The 21,821-nt window shown below is 44.1% G+C and overlaps 1 protein-coding gene across 2 annotated transcripts in view; it reads right to left on the bottom strand.

The window, feature by feature from the left end:
• Nucleotides 1-8,875: 8,875 nt before the first annotated feature.
• Nucleotides 8,876-21,821, bottom strand: part of EIF1AD (eukaryotic translation initiation factor 1A domain containing) — a 262,470-nt gene continuing 249,524 nt past the window's right edge. For both annotated transcript variants that reach the window (XM_069207845.1, XM_069207844.1), the window contains one exon: nt 8,876-9,731. In XM_069207845.1, coding sequence (XP_069063946.1) covers nt 9,566-9,731 — 166 coding nt within the window. In that variant the 3' untranslated portion in view covers nt 8,876-9,565. The remainder of the gene's footprint in view (nt 9,732-21,821) is intronic.

The following is a 21,821-nucleotide window of genomic DNA, read 5'->3' as shown; positions in this document are numbered from 1 at the left end:
GTGCTGCAAGATGCAGCACACATAAGTAAAGGCAATGCGACAATGAGGAAGGGAAGCATTTTGGCCAGAGACACCACCCTGACACCACCCCTGCGTTGGTATAGACTTCTGTCCAAGTCACTGATGTCTATGTTGTGTTGGTACAGGGGCTTTGACAATATGCAATGGGTGTTGTAATGGCACAGCCACACTATTTGAAAGTGCCTACTAGGCAATGTGGTGCATATTTACATGGTGGAATATAGCCATAGTGAGTTGCCTAAGTTGACGTTGTCTATATGTTGGAGTGCACAGCACAACCTAAGGGTCAGTACATGTGTGGCTTGGGTGGGGATGGTGTATCTTGATTCAGGGCCTATGTGTCCCGATGCAACCCTTTAGCATGGATTGAGTGTGTCCTATGTGCCTCCCCCTTCTGCCATTTGTGGAGTTCCAGATATCCCCCTGCAACTTACCCTGCATTTGTGGTGGTTCCTGGTAGTCTGCGCTGTCCTGCGATTCCAGTGACCACCTCCTCCGGGATGACCGCTGCAACTATCCCCTCCAGCTCATCCAGGTCCTCCTGTGGTGCGGGACTTCCACCTATAGTCTGCAGTGCTGCCTTGTGGTTTATAGTGAGTTTCTCATTAGTCCTGCGCTTGCAATCGTGCCAGTGCTTCTTGCACTCAGTGGCAGTCCTCGTCACCTCTATGACACTGTTGATTTTGCCAACTATTTGCTGCCATATTGCGTCTCTCCTACCAATTGGCAATTTGGAGGTGAGGAAGAGCTGGTGTTGGTGCTCATTCACCTCTCTGACCAGGATGTCATGCTCCTCCTCGCTAAAGCGACACTTAGCTTTCTCTTCTCCTGGGACTTTTCTGGACCCTCCTAACTGGTACTTGGGTGGTTGGGGTCTCCCTGGGATTTCACCTGGACTCATAATTCTATCTTCTCTTGCAATGGCACTCTTTCCTGCTTGTGTGTTTTCTTTTGAAGTTGATGCAGTAAAAAAATGGCTCTAACCCTACTGCAACATGTTTACGTGCCGTAAAAAGGTCTAGCTCCACTTTTGCACCACTGGGGTCATTTATCCTTACAGCACGTCGCAAATGATAGCATCATTTTTTTAACGCTAACCATTCCTTAGCGCCATCTTACGTCATTTCTTAAATATGACTCATGGATGGTGCTAAGGAGTGACCCTAGCTTGTGTTTAAAAAAGTGATGCACAACTGCGCTAGTGCAGTTGTGCGTAATTTTTCATAAATATGCCCCTTATTGTCTTTACAGCCTTCTATCACTCCCTCTACTCCCCCCAAAGTATGATGCCTGTGGAAGCAAGCTTCTATCTGGAGGATGTAGCTCTGGGTTGGTAGAGTGAAGCTTAGCGTACTTTTCTGGAATACGATTTCTCCACTGATGAGATTCATGCAGTGATACAGCAATTGCAGTCTGGTGAAGACATAGTGTGGGCTACCTGCCGTATTCTAAAAGACCTACATAGACATCCTAGCCCTGCATTTACTGGCCATCTTTCAGGGGGCGAGATGGTTGGGTCAGCTTCCCCCTTCAATGCGTGAATCTCTAATTATAATGCTGTTCAAACTCAGCAAACCTTCAAACCAGCGTAAAGCCTATAGGCCACTCTCCTTAACCAATTGTGATGTCAAAATACTTGCTAAATTACCTGCTAACAGGTTAACCCTCCTCATGACATACCTTGTGCGCCCTGATCAGTCTGGGTTAATTTCCGGGTGCTCCACTTTGTAAAAGGTACACTGTTTGCAGTACTGCAAGACACTGATCCAGAGCTGTCTGCCATGGTGGTCTTCTTAGACACCACCAAGGCTTTTGATATCCTGAAGTGGGACTACCAGCTTGTGATTCTCTGCAGGATTGGATTCCCTAGTACATATATGTCCTGGATCCAACTACTCTACTCCATCCCAATGGCTATGGTGCAAATTAACTGCGCTACTTCCTCCCCCTTTTGAGATAATGAGGGATACCTGGCGGGGATGCCCACTTTCACCCCTACTTTTCACTCTATCGGTAAACCCCTAGCTGCTAAGCTCCAACAACAGCATTGTGACTTAGAGTTGCAATGCCCTAGTAGACATCTACTTGTTTCCCTATGTGCAAACAATATTACATTTTATCTCTGCCCCCCCCCCCCCCCCCACCCCCCCCAATATAAGCATGAATAGTGTGTTGAGGCAGTTCATTCGCTTTAGTGGCCTATCAGGCATCCACATTTATTGGGAAAAGTTACAGCTCTTCCCTCTTATGCCTGTTATGAAGCCCTTCCCCCACCGATTTCGCACTGCAATGGTTCTCAACCGAACTTTCATTCCAGGGGAGAAAGATATACAGTCATAGGGACATAGTAATCTGCTCCAATGATGGTGTTACACTCAATAGATCACCGATCAAATCACCTGGTGGATCTCTCGCTCATTGTCCCTTGCAGGCAGAGTGAAGCTTGTAATCCTCCTTAAATTATTGTACCTCTTTTTGAATATCCCTATCCCACTGTCCCAATCATTCTTCCACACACTGAAAACTCATATGAAACGACTTGCCTGGGAGGTGGGGAAGCCCTGTACTCCAGGAGGGGGACTTGAGGTCCCAGACATGGAGCTTTTTATCTATGTGTCCAGGTCCATCACTCTATTCACTGGTATCGCCCCACCCCTTCCTCCCCCAACCAGCTATTGAATATGGCTCTATGGCACCAATCCCGTCTGTTTCCTACATTGGTACTCCTTTGGCTGCCTCCTCCCCCATCCTCCTTGTCCACAGTAACCTGTATCGCTACAGCCTGGCAAAGGTTATGCCACGAAGTGGGTAAACACTTTTCTATTCACCTCTGCTCCCAATGGAATATCACTCACTATTACGGTCACTCATGAATCCTTGGGACGTCTCCAACTCAAACGCAGAGGACTAACCCATTGGGGTGATATTGTGGCAGATATCCTCCAGTGCTAGACCCAGAATCATCCATTACAAGTTCCTTCACAGGGCCAACTATACCCCTGTCAGACTGTGCAGGTTGACTGTTGTGCCAGATGTGGGGTAGATGGTGCAGATTATTATTATTATTTTTACACCTGGCATGGTCTTGCAAGCGGTATCGTCCTACTGGGGAAAGGGCAGGAGGCGCTCTACCTTATGATAGATAGGGTATTACTGACTACTCTTATTGCCATACTAAGGTGTGTTAAGAAAGTATCTGCTTCCTACTGGTGATGTGTCGAACTGGGCCTGCTGCTTGCCAAGAGATGGGTCGTCTGTCGCTGGAGATCAGGTTCTAAATTCAAAGATTGGATTCAACATACTGCAATGAGCAATTGTTATATGCTGAACTTCTGCCTATTCTCTCATGATACAGAGATTTCTGGCACCCCTCCACACTTATCTTCAGCTGCAGGTGGCAGATCTCTCCCTGACCAAATGACCTGCTTCAGTACATTCCCCTGTCACTCTATGCTGCAGCCTTTCTACAGGTGTACCCTCTACGGGTACGGCTTGTGGTTTCAAAGTAGCTGGCAACCTTGAAATTTGCTCTAGTGCATTTGTTACACCCTGTTATGCCTACCATAGTAATAAAATGCAAAGGAAGACACAGCCAACATGTTTTGTCCCAAAACAAGGGGACTTCTTCAGGGCTGTTGAAAACATATACATAATATTTAAAAATATATGTACACATTTAATACCTTCTTAACACAATGCGCAGACAATACCAACACTTCACAACAAACACTAATAAAAATACATAACTATAAAAAACCTAAATAAGTTATTTTTCCTATATTCGGGAAAAACCCAAATCAGATATATTATAGTGCACATGATATAGCTGATTTGGGGTATCCCAAATATAAGATTGTGCTCATGCTTGATGGAAGCAAACAATAAAGAATGAACTTTGTGGTCTACCATTAACCCGTGATATTCATCGTCATTGATTGGATCACGAAATTTGAAGTTTAGATGGACTGCCTATTTCCACTTGTGCATTTTTTTTAAACAGCTTCTTATAAAACATTGTTGAGAGTGGTCCTCCTCCCCTTGTTTTGGAGTAGTGTCTCAGTTTTGGGCTTTTTTGATGGTTGGCCCTAGGAATGAGCACCTATTACTTAGTCGGAATTTGACAGGGTGCGTAGTAATATACCACAACCATCATTGTGATTGGTTTTTTAATATGCCTACCATTATCTTCTGTCTGGTAAAGGTTGAGGGAGGACGTGGGATTGTATGCAACAATTCAATGTACATGGGGATGTGAAATGGCATTAATGCCCTTATGCTGTAGTTCTGTCACCGCTGTTTCTGGATTGACATGTTTCAAGAAATTAAAAAAAAAAAATATATATATATATATATATATATATATATATATATATATATATATATATTTTATTTTTTTATATTTTGTTTTTTTTAAGGAAGACCTGTGAAGAACAGCTGGTCTCAGATTATACTCTCTCCAGCCTCCTGTGGCCAAAATCCCTCCAATAAAGTTGTTACTTCGGATCTTGACAGATGTCTATGTGATCTTATTTCAGCATCCTCTTACCTTTGTGCTCAATGTTCGATTTAATCTACAAACACTGGCTCTTTCTTGTGTTGCCACAGATTATTGGTGTCTGTGCCTTCATCCACATACTCTGCATTACAGCTTCATTACGTTCCTCTAGTCATCTTTCAGTCTTAAATCTTAATGTTGTCTTCTGCTTCTATAACCTTTTCAACGTATAGCTTCTTTAGTGCTTCTCACTCCAAAGGTACAACAAAAATTTGAAGATGGCAAATGTGTAATGGGGCATTCTGGGCCTACACTTAACAGCATAGCGAGTCATCTTGATGTCCGTAAGAAAAAATGTTTATGGTTATACAAGACTTTTATGGACTAAATCCCTAAATCGTGGAATAACACACACTGTGTTACTACAGAGAAGACTGAAAAACGTTTTTTATCCTTATCAGTGACTCGTGATTTGACAAAAAAAAATATTTCTGCTTTTGCAACATGTGCCTGACACGGTTTTATCACTGGTTATAGCACAAGTTTCCTTCAAATTGCTGCTTAATTCACATATTGGAAAATAAATATATGTAGTTTACTATAAGAAAGATTTTTCCTTTACCTTACCAGGAAGTGAACTGCTCTCCAAATGTACCATTCACATTGGACTGTCTTCTTTTACAACTCTAGATGGCAATCAGTAACACCGACCGATGGGCTACTAATAGTTGTCCTTAGTTTTGTGTATTTGCAACTGAAGGCACGTGGATACAGACTCAAAGGTCTGCAGGTCTTGTACATTCAAGGAGAGTCAGACCTCAAATGGCAAGCTTGTTGTAATTGTTGAACTGTTCAACCCAAAAACCTAGAGCCATATTTATGGGCTGGTTTGCGTCACGCTTGCACCACACAACATGGTGCAAGAGTGACGCAAACCTTAAGTGAGATTTATGAAGCCACACAAAGCCACCTTGTGTAGCCCTGCGTGGTTTCATAAATCTTGAGTAATGTAAGACAGACCAAATCGCTGCGTTACATTACTCTGCACCATGAAGGCGTTTCCATGGATGTTGCATGGGTGTTCCCACAAAAAGCATCCATGGATTTTTACGCATTCTCATATTTACAAGAACTTGTAAACCATGGAGTGCGCCAAAAAGATACGACTCCCCAGGAGAGGCGTAAAGAAGAGAATATGTTGATTTCTCCTCAGTTTTTCCTGTGTGTGTGTGCTGCATTCTGCAGCACACAAACAGAGGAGAAAGCCTACTATCATGATTGTTTTTGTGCAGGAAGGTGTCCCTTTCTGCACAAAAACAATCTGGCATGCAACATAGGCATTCTTGCATCATGGTGCCTGCGTTGGCGCTAGTATTCCAAAAGGGCACCAGCGCAGGGGGGAAGGACATGAATGCACCATAATGGATGCTCTTTCCCTGTGATGCAGGGCAGAGCAGCAAGGGGATTAGTTTTTCTACCAAGCACTCATGTCTTTCATGTCTTTCACACTCTCTAACACACTACACTAGAGCCTTCCAGCGTGTCTATTTTGGATTCCAAGTAGGCCACAGCTACGTTCAGTTTGCCCAATTTTGAGTCGTTGCCCAAGGTTTATTTCTATGTTCAGTAGCATACTCACTGCCATCTGTATAGAGGGGACAGCTAAGGTTGGAAAGTTCGGCCCAGGACCTTATTTTACATGTAGTCTTCCACTGGGACTGAATAAAACGTCCACATTTTCCAATTTTTAAGTTTGTTTCTTGGCATCAATTGACATATTGACCACTGACTGGAATATGTTTCATTAGAGTGAAAGTTGACAGAAAATGTCTTGTTGACTTTCAAACTCCATTTACCTAGCACCTCTAGCCCTGCAACCTGCTGCCACCTACCTCCTTCCCTCACTGTTACTCCAAGTCCTTTGTTACGCTGATGCCCTCCTGTATTTTCAATACCTTACATGCCAGTCCCCTATAGAGTTGCTTTTTCTGTAAGCCACGCATTTACCTCTTTCCTGACCTTTGAATGATTTCCTCCTGTACATAGCTGCTGCCGCCATTACCTCTGTTGTGATGATCCATGTAAGAGCTCTGGCAATCCATGTTTCATCAGCAAACCTATCTTAATCCATGATGGTGTACTTCATCTCTGTGTACCGCTCTACGCTAGCCTTCCACTGTGGTCTGGCTCCCATTCTGTGGCAGAAAGGAACTCTTGCTACTGCTTGAAGAAGACCGCTGCTGAAGAACACAGCACCTCGAGAAGGGGCAAAGGCTTAGCATGGGGGTACACAGCTCAAATGCTTAGCTGTTACGGAGGGCAGCTAAGTTAGCGCATCATGGTAACCTAAACAAAAAACACAAAGATTCATAGTGTCCAGATTGCCAACAAGTACTTCACTCTTCACATATCCGAATATGGTCAATTGCACTGCGATATCTCCTCAAGTAGAATGTAATAGTTATGTTTGGCAGGTGAAAAGAGCCACCATCTTGCTCAGATGTGAAACCACAATCCCACTCACTTTCATATTAAGGCCCAGATTTATACTTTTTCACGCAAAACTGTGTTAGCGCAGTTTTGCGTGAAAAAGTATACCGCCGGCTAGCGCCATACCAAGACGCTGGCCGGGCATCATATTTATGGAATGACGGCAGCCGGTGGTAAGGCCCAGCTAGCGTCATGAAAAAGGAAGCTACCGGGGTGGGGGAGGCGTAGGGGGAACAGGAGGTTGTGTGTCAAAGGATGACGCTAGTCTGGTTAGAGGCATAAAAATGCCAGACTAGCGTCATCCTTTGACGCACAATCCCCATGGGCATGACTCCTGCCTTAGTGAAGACAGGAATCATGCCCACCACCCCAATGGCCATGCCCAGGGGACATATGTCCCCTGGGCATGGCCATTGTGCCCAGTGCCATGTAGGGGGGCCCGAGTTAGCCCCCAAGGGCACTTTAAAAAATGTTTTTAAATACTCACCTGTACCTACTTTACTTACTTGGGATGGGGTCCCCCCATCCTCTGGCGTCCTTCTGGTGTGGGTGGGGGTGTCCCTGGGGCTGAGGAAGGGCACCTGTGGGCCCATTCCATGGTCTCTGACCATGAAAATAGGCCCACAGGTCCCCTAATGCCTGCCCTGACCCAGGCATTAAAAAATGGCGCTAAGCAAGCTTAGCACCATTATTTAAGGCCCTCTTCCCCCTGTGCTTGATTTTAGCACGGGGGAGGGGATAAATATGGCGCTAAGGTGTAGTGAAAATAAGTATGTTTGACCACTAACCTTGTGTTTCACCACTGTGCATATTAGTTGTTCAATGTTCACCAGTAGCACATTACATTTTGTATTCAGTTAGCTGCCTATTGGCTTCATCGTGGCATTAGACATTGCAGTTGAGACATTGCAGATGAGCTGTGTTTTTCCACATGGTAAACTAATCCTGTGTTTTTCGTATTTTCTCTTACCGAACACGATAGCATGATAAGGAGCGCATATTTTGTGTTTTTCTTTAGTGCAGGGAATAACTTGGCCTTGGGAGAGAGAGCCTTGAAAACTTGGCCAACTTTTGACGTCTTCCAACTCTGACCTACAGTAGCCAGCATGTTTTGAATATTCTATACAAGGTGTCCCTGGGCAGCAGAGATGAGAATTTTCCGAGACTGCAGTCAGAAGTGGACATCAACTGCCTGACCTCCTGTGAGGGTGGAATAACTTTTTCTCGCAGTTGAACAGGGGTCATCAACTTGCTGCCATGAGAAAGATGAAGAGCAGTGATAGGCCCTACGGTGATGAATTTTGACTTTATTCTTTGTTTGGCAGGTTTGCTATAATATAATCACATATATTTGCTGTGTACACTGCAGTTGAGAATCACTTTGACATATTTTCCTTTCATTGCTGTGACTATTTTTAAATGTGTGCCTCCAACCTACTAATCTCCTCTCTCAGGAACCTCGTGGTGAAGTAATAATAAATGTCTTCCTTAAACTAAGAAGTGCATTTCAGAGATTTTTGTCAACTCGGTCATGAGTGAAACCAAAACATAGGGTCATATTGTCATTTTTTGCACGGGAATGCTTACCTTGTATCTCATTGACGCAAGGTAGTTTCCCCGCAAGCAAAAATGACTAACTCCTAAACTTTGGCTCTACACGGGTCTAGCGCCAAAGTATAAATATGGAGTAAGGTTTGCGCCGAATCTGCGTTAAAAAAAAATGACACAGATTCGGCGCAGAATATAAATTTGGGTCTAAGCGTAATCCCAGCTTGTCAAGAATTTGCTGCTACAACAGGTAGATGGAACTAGATTGGGGAAGCATATCTATAAACAATTCACATGAAAAAATACACCATGTAAAGCAACTTTGGTTATAACATTATGTTTATTTCAGAATGCAGTTTTTCCTCACAGACAAATTTGTAAAAAAGAGTTTGCTCTGAACCACTGCACATGTAATATCAAGACTGCTTTATGAAAGCTAAGAAATGTGAGCTTTAGCAAATAAGCTACAACATACAAAACACTTCTCAACCCGAGCCTTGGGTACGAAGAACGAAAACGGAGTATTGATTGGTCTCAAAAAAGGCTAAGGAGCAGGTAAAATTGTGTGGCTCACACACATGTGCTGAGATTCCAAATACTTGGCATTTCAGAGCGTTCCGTCTTTGATTTAAAGGTAAGTTTGGTGTTTTCTGGCTACTTTTTTCCTTTTCATGTTAAACGTATCCAAGAACATGAATGACCATTCTACCTTACATAGAAACACCCACCCTACCTTCCCTTATCAACTGCTACAGATTTTTCTCACCATTTCAATGTATCTTGTGTGTAGTCCTTTCGCAGCTCAGCTGCTTCTTTTTGCTGCTTGTTACTCCCTGCAGGATCTCTGGCAAACATCAGGTCTTGCTGCCTTTAACATCTGCCATTGTCGTAGCATTCCAGTAGAAAGCAGCATGGATGCATACCCATATGCTTCCTCTAGGCGTGGACGCTCAGCAGCTTTTGGTCAAATGTGTTTTTCTGAAAAGCTCTCGACGCCATGCACCACATTAATTAATTTTCTTTTTCTTCTTCACTTTCCTCTTCTGAATCTTCACTTTCTGAATATTCATAGTTGGCTCGGTTTGTGTTCACAAATAAGTCACTGTCATCCTCACCTTCCTCCTCTGATCCACTTTCCTCACAGAGAGGAGATGCTTTGCAGTCTGTGGAAAGGTCTCTGAAACAAAAAACAAAATCTAAAATGGCACCGGTCAGTCTCGAGTCAGATTACCACTAAGAAATATTAAACTAGAAAGTCTATAGGATATCACGGTGCAGAAACCCAAGTATTTCAAATGATATTTGCTGAAGACTTCTGATACCCATGGAATAACAATTCCAACAAGCCCATTTAGAATGCCCCAGCAGGTATGTGATTAATTGTGTTGACGGAAAAAGAACATTTTACCTCCACTTTGTGTGAAATGGAAATTTTACAAGTGAGCTAAAATGCACGTTTAAATCCAACATATAATTGTATCAACATCCAACTACAAATGGAAATTAACTTTCATGTATTAATGGTACAAAACTAGTTTGCTGATCAGGGTGGATTGGGGCAAAATAAGCATTACCTTCTTAGTTCTAACAACCACCTATCAGCTTTTCTTCATTGCCAGTGCGGATAGGTTGAAGTAACATAACTGGTTAACGGAGGCAGCCTTTTTAATAGTAAATACTCTCAGGTGGCTATAACCTGCTACGGCTTTAAGAATCAATGGGTGACTAGAAACAAGTTACGAACCTGTAACAATAGTTTTGCAGCCTGAAGCTCTTCTAGATCCACATGCTGTGCATATTCCACAATCCATTGGGTGGAGCCGGAAAGTCCTACTTACTTTAACCTTTATTTTCTCTTGAGGATGGGAGTGTGTTGTGAAACCAGATCCCTCACGAGTAGGCTACTAAACCCTTCATTGTGTGACCAAGCCTTCCGATTATTTTTGAATGCATGAGATTGTGTATGACACAATTATAGCTGTATTGTATTCTTACTTTACCTGTAAGTAGGTCTGTACGGCAAGATGTGTTTTTTGTTTTTATTTTAAATATCTTCCGACTGAGGGAGTGTAAAATGCTGAAGCAGTGTTCTTGGACTCTGAGGTGATTTGGCATATTATATTTGAAGTTAATGGTAAAATGTTGTCATGAAGTCCTGATATTCCAGTTCTAACAGCTTCCCAACATGAGTGATTGTTGATTTAGAAGGTAGATATCGAGCTTGCAACTTTTTTATTACATCTTATCTTTGCCATAGTGTATGTGTGATCATGTGTCCACAAACCCCCTACTGCTTTTGGACCTGTTCGGCGGCAAGTGCCCTGCCACATCCTTTTACTGCTCTAAGAACAGAGTATTTTAGTTTAGCAGTACGGTATGAGTGACTGTATATGGACTATTTTGCCTTTGTTACAGTAGAGTGAATTTGATCTTCTGTATTAGTACACCTTACCTGTTGCACAACAGAATGCTAAATTATATAAATACACACACATACATGTATATACACATACATTTATTCACTATTTATTTTGCTCATTCCTGTGTATTTTTGCAATAGAAGAGCAATACAGTGGCATTATCATTCTGCTGTTTGATAGTAGAATGTAAACATTATTATGATAACATAAAAGTGCCTTCTATTATATGGAGTGTGGTACATTTGGCCCCTGAAGAACTGAAGCAGTGCAAAGTACATATGTATTTATTTCCTGTAGTGTTTTGGGATTTGTTTGTAACTATATTTTTTATGATCCCCTTTTTTGTTGTTAACTGTGTCCTTCTTCACTGGGGAGGTGGGAGGGTCGCATGTGAATCTAGAAGAGCTTCAAGCTGCAAAACCATTGTTACCGGTAACTGACTTGTTTCTTTTGCAGCATGAAATCTCTTCTCGATTCACATGCTGTGCATAGACTACGTAGCAGTATTTACACCTTGGGGAGGAGGGAGTAAAGTTTGACAAATAAGTCTTCCATATTAGACCTTTGCTTGTATGTTTTATTCCCTTTTGTGGGAATGTTTTTGTAAATAAGAGTAAAAATTGTATTGTGTACCTACATGACTTAAAGTTTCATGTTTATTGTCTTGTGTGTGGGTGTCAGGAAAACCGTGCATTTTGCTGTGTCTTTACTTGACACAACTGAAGTCAGTCGATCACCGGTTATGGGAGTCTGGTGCTTTTTTCTTTGTCTTTTTTTTTATTTTTTAAATGGTGTTGAGGTGGTCAACATGCCTTCACAGCCACTCTCCCTTGAATAATCATAAGGTGGTGTTTTTATAAAGGTCTTCTTGAAGTTTGTCTTGCCTCCTTTGACAAATTAGAAATGGATTGATTTTCAGTCATTTTGTATGAAGTGTCCCTCCATTTGGGCCTTATTTGGAGGTTGCAATGTGGTCCCTAACAAGTACTCGAGCATCAGATGTAGCAGAGTCGAGGACTGCTTTACACAACCTTGATCGTCCACACACACACACACACGCACACACGTCTTTTGAAGTCAGGTGGAGGTCCATTTTAGTGTTACTTCTGTTGTAATGTGACCCAGGAGACGTTGCATTTTTGCTTCACCATGGAATATCAACCTTGTATTTCAATAGCCCATGATTCTGTTGCCTTGGTGTATGAAACTGTTGTGGAGTAAGCCTTCGCAGAAGAAAGTGTTTAGCTTAAAGGGGTTTCGCTACATTATGTGATATAGCAAAGTTGGTCTTTAAACAGTGTGGGTAATACGATTAATCTTTCATTACCATAATTTTGTTGGGATGAGGCATAATAATGGGCATTATGGTGTATACTTGAACCTGTGATTGCCTTTGTTATGAATATCATAACCTTTAGCAATTGCATCATGTAGGAATGGAACCCCCAAACAGTTTTGAGCTTTGCTCTGTCTGGAAGGTACTCTCATCCCTGCTCTGTAGTACCAGAAGTCCGAATAACCTAATATTAGTACTATGTTTTCATACCTAATGCTTTGTCCCAACCCAACGCCCGTGTGGAAGGTCAGAGTGTCCCAAGGTTAACACCTTCAGCAAAATTGTGTGCAAAACCTTGAAACTAAAATATTTTAAAAGAAAAGAGTGCACCTTCCCTTCTGTTTAGATGGAAGCAGTATAAAAAAGGCATTGCGTATAGGAATTTTAATGGTACTCTCAGGTAATTAGATCTCTAGTGGAATTTTCTGAGGATGTGCTGTAAAAAAATAATATTTACCCCTTAATTTGTAGTCTTAAAATCATGAGATGTTGTTGATGTACGATTTTCTAATAAACTGCCTCAGAAAGAACTGCACCTATTGCAGGCTGATGTTGTGAAGGGTCCAGGCTAGCAATGAGTCATTAAGAAATCTCGTTTTCTTTCCCAGAAAGTATAGATAGGAAAAGTGACCCATATCATGTTTTGTTATGTTTAAACACATGATGGTATGGCAGCACAGAGCGTGGAAAACAGTACTGCTTTATCAATGTGTAAAGATGTGTTGTAGGTAGATCCTCATTTTACCTTTATTCAATGTGTAGCACATGTTAAGTGGCCAATAGTTAATTTCTTAAACATGTTATCCTTCTATTTATTTTATTATATTCTTGTAAATGTATCCTTTGCATATCTCACCAGAGATTATACAGTGTTACGCTTTAGTGTTTCGCACCCCCCTGGGGGCAGATCTCCTTTTTTTCAGCCGATCTGCCCCCGGGGGGGCGAAATCCACTAGACACCAGGGATTTATTTTTATTGTAAAGATTTTTTGGGGGGCGACCCCTTGGGGGGGGGGGGTGGGGGGGCGAAATCCACTAGACACCTGGGGAGCTATTTTTTTTTTTCTGTTTCGGCCCCCACGGTGGCAGACCAGCCATTTTTTGGACAATCTAGCCCCCGGGGGGGTGGAAGCACACTAGACGCCAGGGATTGTGTGGTGTGTGTGTGTTTGGGGGCACCCCTTGGGCAACGGTCGCCCCCCTAAGGTGGGGAAAGTTCGTATTGGCCATCTCTGCCCCTATTTTTGTAGGCCCATCTGCCCCCAAGGAGGGCAGAAACCACCAATACGGCAGGGATTTTTTTGTTTTGTTTTGTGCTGGGGGTGCCCCCTTTGGGAAGGGTCGCCCCCTAAAGGGGGCACAGAGGTGTTGCCCATTTCTGCCCCCCTTGGGGGCAGATTGGCCAATTTATTTACGCCCATCTACCCCCGAGGGGGGCAGGATCCACTTAGGTACCAGGGACAACTTCTAAGTTCTTGGTGGTGTCTTGGTGGTGGGGTGTTTGTCAACTGGCAAAGTATTTGTATTTGTGATTATAACAATTTATTTCTTCTTTTTCTTCTAGTTCAACGCTTTTGCTTCCTTTGCTGTGGATCTTTGCGGTTTTGGCAGTAGTTGTCCTGCGGTTTGCATAGTTGCATGTTTTAGGTAAGTGAAAGCAATTTACTCCAAAGGAGTATTGTTGACATGCATGAATGACATGTTTGTAGGTGGTGTACTAAATGCAGTATTGTGTGTTTGACATTGTCCTTAGATTTGAGCACAGTGATGTTTGTGTTGTCATATGTCTAATTTGCTTTTTTCTTTTTAGTGGGATATCATTGGTGATTGCTGTGTCTGTGCAGAGTAGTTGCTTGGTGAGTAGCTGTTTCAGGCAAGTGAGTGGTATAGTTTTTTGTAGTACATAACTCTTTGTGATAAAGCTACACTTTGTTTATTACTTATTTTAGTGCTAGTTGTTGTTGGCAATCCATTTGTTGTTAGGATCATGGCTAGCCGCAAAGTGACCGCTCAGCAGGTTGTTCGCATGCTCTTTGAGTCATCTTCAGACCATGATTACGACACTGACTCTGCATCTGAGGCAGGGGAGGAAGCAGGAGATTCTGGAAGTGAGTTTTCTGTCCGAGAGTATTCTTCTGATGAGGAAGCTACTCTCAGTGCAGATGAAGGGCCTGTGTTAGAGGAGGACATTGATGTGCCAAGAGTGCAGCAGCCTGGGGCTGAAGGGTTTCCCATTAGAAGACCTGACACCTGGATTGCCCCAAACATGGAGCAGCCACAGTTACCTGCATTTACTGGTCTCCCAGGGTGTAGAGTTAATACGGAAAACTTTTTGCATGTCCATTTCTTTCACTTGTTTATGGACGATGTATTTTTGGAAGAGATTGTGGAGCAGACAAATGTGTATGCAGAGCAATATTTGTGGGACAACGCTGCCAGACTTAAGCCTCAGTCTAGAGCTACTCATTGGGTTCCCACATATCTGGAAGAGATGAAAAGGTTTTTAGGTTTGTCTTTTTTGATGGGGTTGATCAGGAAGCCGTCACTGGCTTCTTATTGGTCTACTAGTCCCTTGATGGCAACTGCTATATTTCCTGCAACTATGACACATAATCGGTATTTGCTTCTTCTTCGTATGCTGCATTTTGTAGACAATGCTTTAGCCTTGCCACGAGATCACCCTGATTGTGACCGCCTTTTTAAGATTAGGCCTGTCCTTGATCATTTTGTGGATCGGTTTTCAGAGGTCTATGTTCCAGGCAAAGAGATAAGTGTGGACGAGTCTTTGGTCCTTTTCAAGGGACGTTTAGTTTTTAAGCAGTACATTCCTAGTAAGAGGGCACTGTATGGGATTAAATTGTATCTGCTGTCAGAAAGCAGTACAGGATATGTGTATAATTTCCGGGTCTACACTGGTAGGGATTCCAGTATTGACCCTCCTGGTTGTCCGGCCACTTTTGGAGTTAGCAAAAAAATTGTGTGGGAACTTGCTAGACGGCTGTTTAACAAAGGTCACCATTTGTACGTAGATAATTTCTACACTGGAGTGCAGTTGTTCAAGGAGTTGTTTAGGGTGGACACTGTTGCTTGTGGCACAATCCGTTCTAACCGGAAAGGCTATCCAAGGGAGCTTGTCTGTAAAAAAACTTGAGAGGGGGCAGTGCCTTGCGGAATAATGAGCTGCTAGCTCTGAAATTTTCAGACAGGAGGGATGTGTACATGCTATCGACCATCCATGATGAGAGTACTTCCCCTGTGGCTGTTTGGGGTCAGGTTGCGGAAGTGCGCAAACCTGCCTGCATTTTGGACTACAATAGGCACATGGGTGGTGTTGATAGAGTAGATCAGAGGTTGGAACCTTACACTGCTCTTCGTAAGTCTTATGTGTGGTATAAAAAGTTGGCCCTACATTTATTTCATTTGGCAACTTTTAATGCCTTTATTGTATACAAGGATTGTTCACCTGAGTCAAGGATGACATTTGTTAAATTTCAGGAGCCGGTGATAGAAAGCCTTATTGTGGTGGAACCGGCAAGAGTTCCTAGAGTAGAAGTGGTGGAGGATGTGGCTAGATTGAAAGATCGTCACTTTCCAGATCACATTCCTCCCACTCCCAAAAAAGACATGCCCACAAAGAAATGTAGAGTATGTGCCCGGAGATCAATCCTGAGGGAGAGCCGGATGTACTGCCCCGAATGCCCTTCAAAGCCTGGGCTGTGTGTGCCCAGCTGTTTTAGAAGTTACCACACAAGGAAAATCTTTTGGGAAATACTGTGAGCGTAAGCTGTCTGTTTTATATTTTCAGATGTTTCACGGTTGGCATCTGTCGTGTATTTAGTTAGAGCTTTTGTGTTTGTAGTTTTGTGCTTATTTTATAATTAGTGGTTTCTTTGTTGTTTATAAATAAAAAAAGTGATTGCGGTGTGCTTGGGGTGGCGCTTGACTGGCTGTGTGCTTGGGGTGGCGCTTGGCTGGAGGTGTGCTTGGGGTGGCGCTTGGCTGGCGGTGTGCTTGGGGTGGCGCTTGGCTGGCGGTGTGCTTGGGGTGGCGCTTGGCTGGCGGTGTGCTTGGGGTGGCGCTTGGCTGGCGGTGTGCGTGGGGTGGCGCTTGGCTGGCGGTGTGAGTGGGGTGGCGCTTGGCTGGCGGTGTGCGTGGGGTGGCGCTTGGTTGGCGGTGTGCTTGGGGTGGCGCTTGGCTGGCGGTGTGCGTGGGGTGGCGCTTGGCTGGCGGTGTGCGTGGGGTGGCGCTTGGCTGGCGGTGCCAGCCAAACGGCAGTCCACACTCCCATCAGCTGGTGTGATTCTTGTATCAGGCATGTGGGCGTATGTAAGTGATGGGCCCTTGAGTGGCGCGGTCTGTCGATGTGAGTGTTGTAATGTGCTGGGCCCGTGGCTGGCGGTGTGAATGGTCTTGTGCGTGTCATGTATGAAAGGTGTGTGAATGGACTGTAAAGCGGTTGGTGCCTTGTCGCGGCTTTACAGCTCACGAGCTGTGAGTCATTGGTTCACTTTTTTGCCTTTCAGTTATTAGCAGTGCATTTCATTTTTGTGAAATCTCTTGTTAATAAAATTTGATCCACTGAACCATCACTCACCCTCGTGCCAAATCCAACCAGTATGTGTGCTAAAAAATGACAAAACCTGCTCTGCTGTAATCAGGCGTTGCAGCACACCTGTGACACGCTAGGTGCCTTGGGTGGGACCCTGATGATGAAGCATGCCACCAACTTGGTTGGTGGGTGAGGGGTCTTCTTCACATAACCTAAGTGTGTTTCTTTTCACAACTTTAGTGTTTGGCACATCACGGACGTATGTGCACACATCAAAATGATATATTACAAAAATACCTGTGTTTGGGGGGGAGGGCCCACCTATGTTTTTGGTCCTGGGTGCGGCCTTCATCTAGGGAAACCTACAAAACCCAGAAACGTTTTAAAACTAGACACCCCAAGGAGTCCAGGGAGGTGTGGCTTGCGTGGCTCCCCCAACATTTTCTTACCCGGACTCCTCTGTAAACCTCAAAATTTACATAAAAAAGCATATTTTCCTAACTTTTCTTAGTAGGATCACCGCTCCAGCACAAAATTCCTACTCCCCAGTTTTCCCCTCAGTCTCCCAAGTAAAATGACACCTCACTTATGTGGGTCCCCAAAGCAGAGTCCGTCTAAAGATGTATAAAAGAATATGCCCTTATAAACTCGCTGTGCTATCCCTTCAAGTTTTGGGCCTTATTCTGTTGCAGGCACCTGGCCCACCCACACAAGTGAGGTATCATTTTTATCGGGAGACTTGGGGGAATGCTGGGTGGAAGGAAATTTGTAGCTCCTCTCAGATTCCAGAACTTTCTGTCACCGAAATGAGAGGAAAGGGTGTTTTTTTAGCCAAATTTTGAGGTTTGCAAAGGATTCTGGGTAACAGAACCTGGTCCGAGCCCCACAAGTCACCCCATCTTGGATTCCCCAAGGTCTTTAGTTTTAAAAAATGCACAGGGTTGGTAGGTTTCGGAGGTGCCGGCGGAGCTAGAGGCCAAAATCTACAGGTAGGCACTTCGCAAAAAACACCTCTGTTTTCTTTAAAAAATTTGGATGTGTCCACGTTGCGCTTTGGGGCGTTTCCTGTTGCGGGTGCTAGGCCTACCCACACAAGTGAGGTATCATTTTTATCGGGAGACTTGGGGGAACGCTGGGTGGAAGGAAATTTGTGGCTCCTCTCAGATTCCAGAACTTTCTGCCACAGAAATGTGAGGAACATGTGTTTTTTTAGCCAAATTTTGAGGTTTGCAAAGGATTCTGGGTAACAGAACCTGGTCCGAGCCCCGCAAGTCACCCCTCCTTGGATTCCCCTAGGTCTCTAGTTTTCAGAAATGCACAGGTTTGTTAGGTTTCCCTAGGTGCCGGCTGAGCTAGAGGCCAAAATCTACAGGTAGGCACTTCGCAAAAAACACCTCTGTTTTCTTTCAAAAATGTGGATGTGTCCACGTTGCGCTTTTGGGCGTTTCCTGTCGCGGGCGGTAGGCCTACCCACACAAGTGAGGTATCATTTTTATCGGGAGACTTGGGGGAACGCTGGGTGGAAGGAAATTTGTGGCTCCTCTCAGATTCCAGAACTTTCTGCCACAGAAATGTGAGGAACGTGTTTTTTTAGCCAAATTTTTAGGTTTGCAAAGGATTCTGGGTAACAGAACCTGGTCCGAGCCCCACAAGTCACCCCTCCTTGGATTCCCCTAGGTCTCTAGTTTTCAGAAATGCACAGGTTTGTTAGGTTTCCCTAGGTGCCGGCTGAGCTAGAGGCCAAAATCTACAGGTAGGCACTTCGCAAAAAACACCTCTGTTTTCTTTCAAAAATGTGGATGTGTCCACGTTGCGCTTTTGGGCGTTTCCTGTCGCGGGCGGTAGGCCTACCCACACAAGTGAGGTATCATTTTTATCGGGAGACTTGGGGGAACGCTGGGTGGAAGGAAATTTGTGGCTCCTCTCAGATTCCAGAACTTTCTGTCACAGAAATGTGAGGAACATGTGTTTTTTTAGCCAAATTTTTAGGTTTGCAAAGGATTCTGGGTAACAGAACCTGGTCCGAGCCCCGCAAGTCACCCCATCTTGGATTCCCCTAGGTCTCTAGTTTTCAGAAATGCACAGGTTTAGTAGGTTTCCCTAAGTGCCGGCTGAGCTAGAGGCCAAAATCTACAGGTAGGCACTTCGCAAAAAACACCTCTGTTTTCTTTCAAAAATGTGGATGTTTCCATGTTGCTCTTTGGGGCGTTTCCTGTCGCGGGCGGTAGGCCTACCCACACAAGTGAGGTATCATTTTTATCGGGAGACTTGGGGGAACATAGATTAGCAAAACAAGTGCTATTGCCCCTTGTCTTTCTCTACATTTGTTCCTTCCAAATATAGGAGAGTGTGTAAAAAAGACATCTATTTGAGAAATGCCCTGTAATTCACATGCTAGTATGTTCACCCCGGATTTCAGAGATGTGCAAATAACCACTGCTGCTCAACACCTTATCTTGTGCCCTTTTTGGAAATACAAAGGTTTTCTTGATAGCAATTTTTTACTCTTTATATTTCAGCAAATTAATTTCTGTATACCCGGTATAGAATGAAAACGCACTGCAGGGTGCAGCTCATTTATTGGCTGTGGGTTCCTCGGGTTCTTGATGAACCTACAAGCCCTATATATCCCCGCAACCAGAGTAGTTCAGCAGACGTAACAGTATATTGCTTTCGATAATCTGACATTGCTTTCGATAATCTGACATTGCATGGAAAAGTTACAGAGTAAAACGTAGAGAAAAATTGATGTTTTTTTCACCTCAATTTCAATATTTTTCTTTTTCAGCTGTTATTTTCTGTAGGAAACCCTTGTAGGATCCACACAAATGACCCCTTGCTGAATTCAGAATTTTGTCTACTTTTCAGAAATGTTTAGGTTTCTGGGATCCAGCATTGGTTTCATGCCCATTTCTGTCACTGACTGGAAGGAGGCTGAAAGCACAAAAAATTGCAAAAATGGGGTATGTCCCAGTAAAATGCCAAAATTGTGTTGAAAAATTGTGTTTTCTGATTCAAGTCTGCCTGTTCCTGAAAGCTGGGAAGCTGCTAGTTTAGCACCGCAAACCCTTTGTTGATGCCATTTTCAGGGGAAAAAACACAAGCCTTCTTCTGCAGCCACTTTTTCCAATTTTTTTGAAAAAAAACTAAATTTTCACTGTATTTTGGCCAATTTCTTGGCCTCCTTCAGGGGAACCCATAAAGTCTGGGTACCTCTAGAATCCCTAGGATGTTGGAAAAAAAGGACGCAAATTTGGCTTGGTTAGCTTATGTGGACAAAAAGTTATGAGGGCCTAAGCGCAGAAACCACTAGGCACCAGGGATCTTTTTTTTGCGCCAATGTCACGCAAGGGGAGCGACCCCATAGGCAAGGGTCGCTCCCCGGGAGGGTTGGGGGGGGGGGGGGAATTTATTTTAGGCCATTTCTACCACCCCGGGGGCAGATCAGCCTATTGTTATTAGGCCGATCTGCCCCCAAACCTCTAGGCGCCAGGGCAAATTTATTTGTTGTTTTTTTAGAGATGGGGAGCGACCCATTAGGCAAGGGTCGCTCCCCTGGGGGGCAAATTGTATTTAGACCATTTCTGCCCCCCTTGGGGGCAGATCGGATGATTTTTGTTAGGCCAATGAAACCACTTAGGCACCAGGGATTGGTGTGTGTGTATGCGTGTCTTTTCTTTAGGGGGGAAGCCCCTTGGGTAAGGGTCGCTCCCCATGGGGGTACATTACTGTTGGCCATATCTGCCCCCCATTGTGGGCAGGTGGGCCTATTTTTGGAAGGCCCATCTGCCCCCAAGGGGGGGCAGAAAACCCACCAGAGGCCAGGGAAGTTTTTTTTTCAAAAATAAGAGGGTCATACCCCCACCCCAAATAAATGGGGCCAAAGTTGTTCTGCCCACCAGTGGGCAGATGGGGCAATTACCCCTGATCCACACCCGGGGGGGGGGCAGAAAGTCTACTAGATGCCAGGGAATTTTTTTTTAAAAACAAATATTGGGGTGGTGGCTACCAACCAGTATGGGCCTGGTTATGCCCCCACCTCAACTGAAGGGGGTAACAGTCTTTCAGCTCTACCCCGCACTCTAAAAACATCTTATCCCACAGCAAGCAAGAATACATTTGATTATTTTGGGTTTTAGTTTTACATTTGGGCCATGAGAACTTGGCTTACTCTCAAAATCGGCCCACTTGGAATGGTGAGGGCTGCACTTTATGGACTTTGGGACGCTGCCATGTAGAAAAATCCACAAGACCTAGACACATCTGAAAACTAAACATCTGGGTGATTCCAGGGTGGTGTGTTTCACATGCACCCGCACCATTTTTGTACCCACAATCCCCTGCAAACCTCAAACTTTGCTGGAAATCACACATTTTCCCCACGTTTTTGTGATGGAACCGTCCGGAATCTGCAGGAATCCACAAAATTCCTACCATCCAGCACTGTCTCATCTATACCGATAAAAATTCTGCTGCACTTGTCAGCCTAAAAATGTTTTTTTTTGCAAACTGCCCTTTTGGACCCCCTTTGTTACCCCTCAATATCGACATGTTTTTGGCTCTTCCCTTTCACAAGCACTTGGCCCACCTACACAAATGAGGTATCATTTTTACCGGGAGACTGAGGGGAACATTGGGTGGTATGAAATGTGTCCCAGTGCGGTGATCCCACACAGAAATGTGGGGAAAATGTGATTTTTTAGCTGAATTTGAGGTTTGCTGAGGATTCTGGGTAAGAAAACATTGGGGGGTCCACGCAAGTCACACCTCACTGGTCTCCCTCGGGTGTCTAGTTTTCAGAAATGTCTGGGTTTGGTAGGTTTCCCTAGAAGGTTGCTGAGCCCAGGACCAAAAACACAGGTGCCCCCCTGCAAAAACAGGTAGTTTTGTATTTCATAATTTTGATATGTCCAGATAGTGTTTTGGGGCATTTCCTTTTGTGGGCTCTAGGCCTACCCACAC

This window comes from Pleurodeles waltl, chromosome 9, assembly GCF_031143425.1.
Source record: "Pleurodeles waltl isolate 20211129_DDA chromosome 9, aPleWal1.hap1.20221129, whole genome shotgun sequence".
NCBI classification, from domain to species: Eukaryota; Metazoa; Chordata; class Amphibia; order Caudata; family Salamandridae; genus Pleurodeles; species Pleurodeles waltl.
This window is presented reverse-complemented; position numbering and strand designations above follow the sequence as displayed.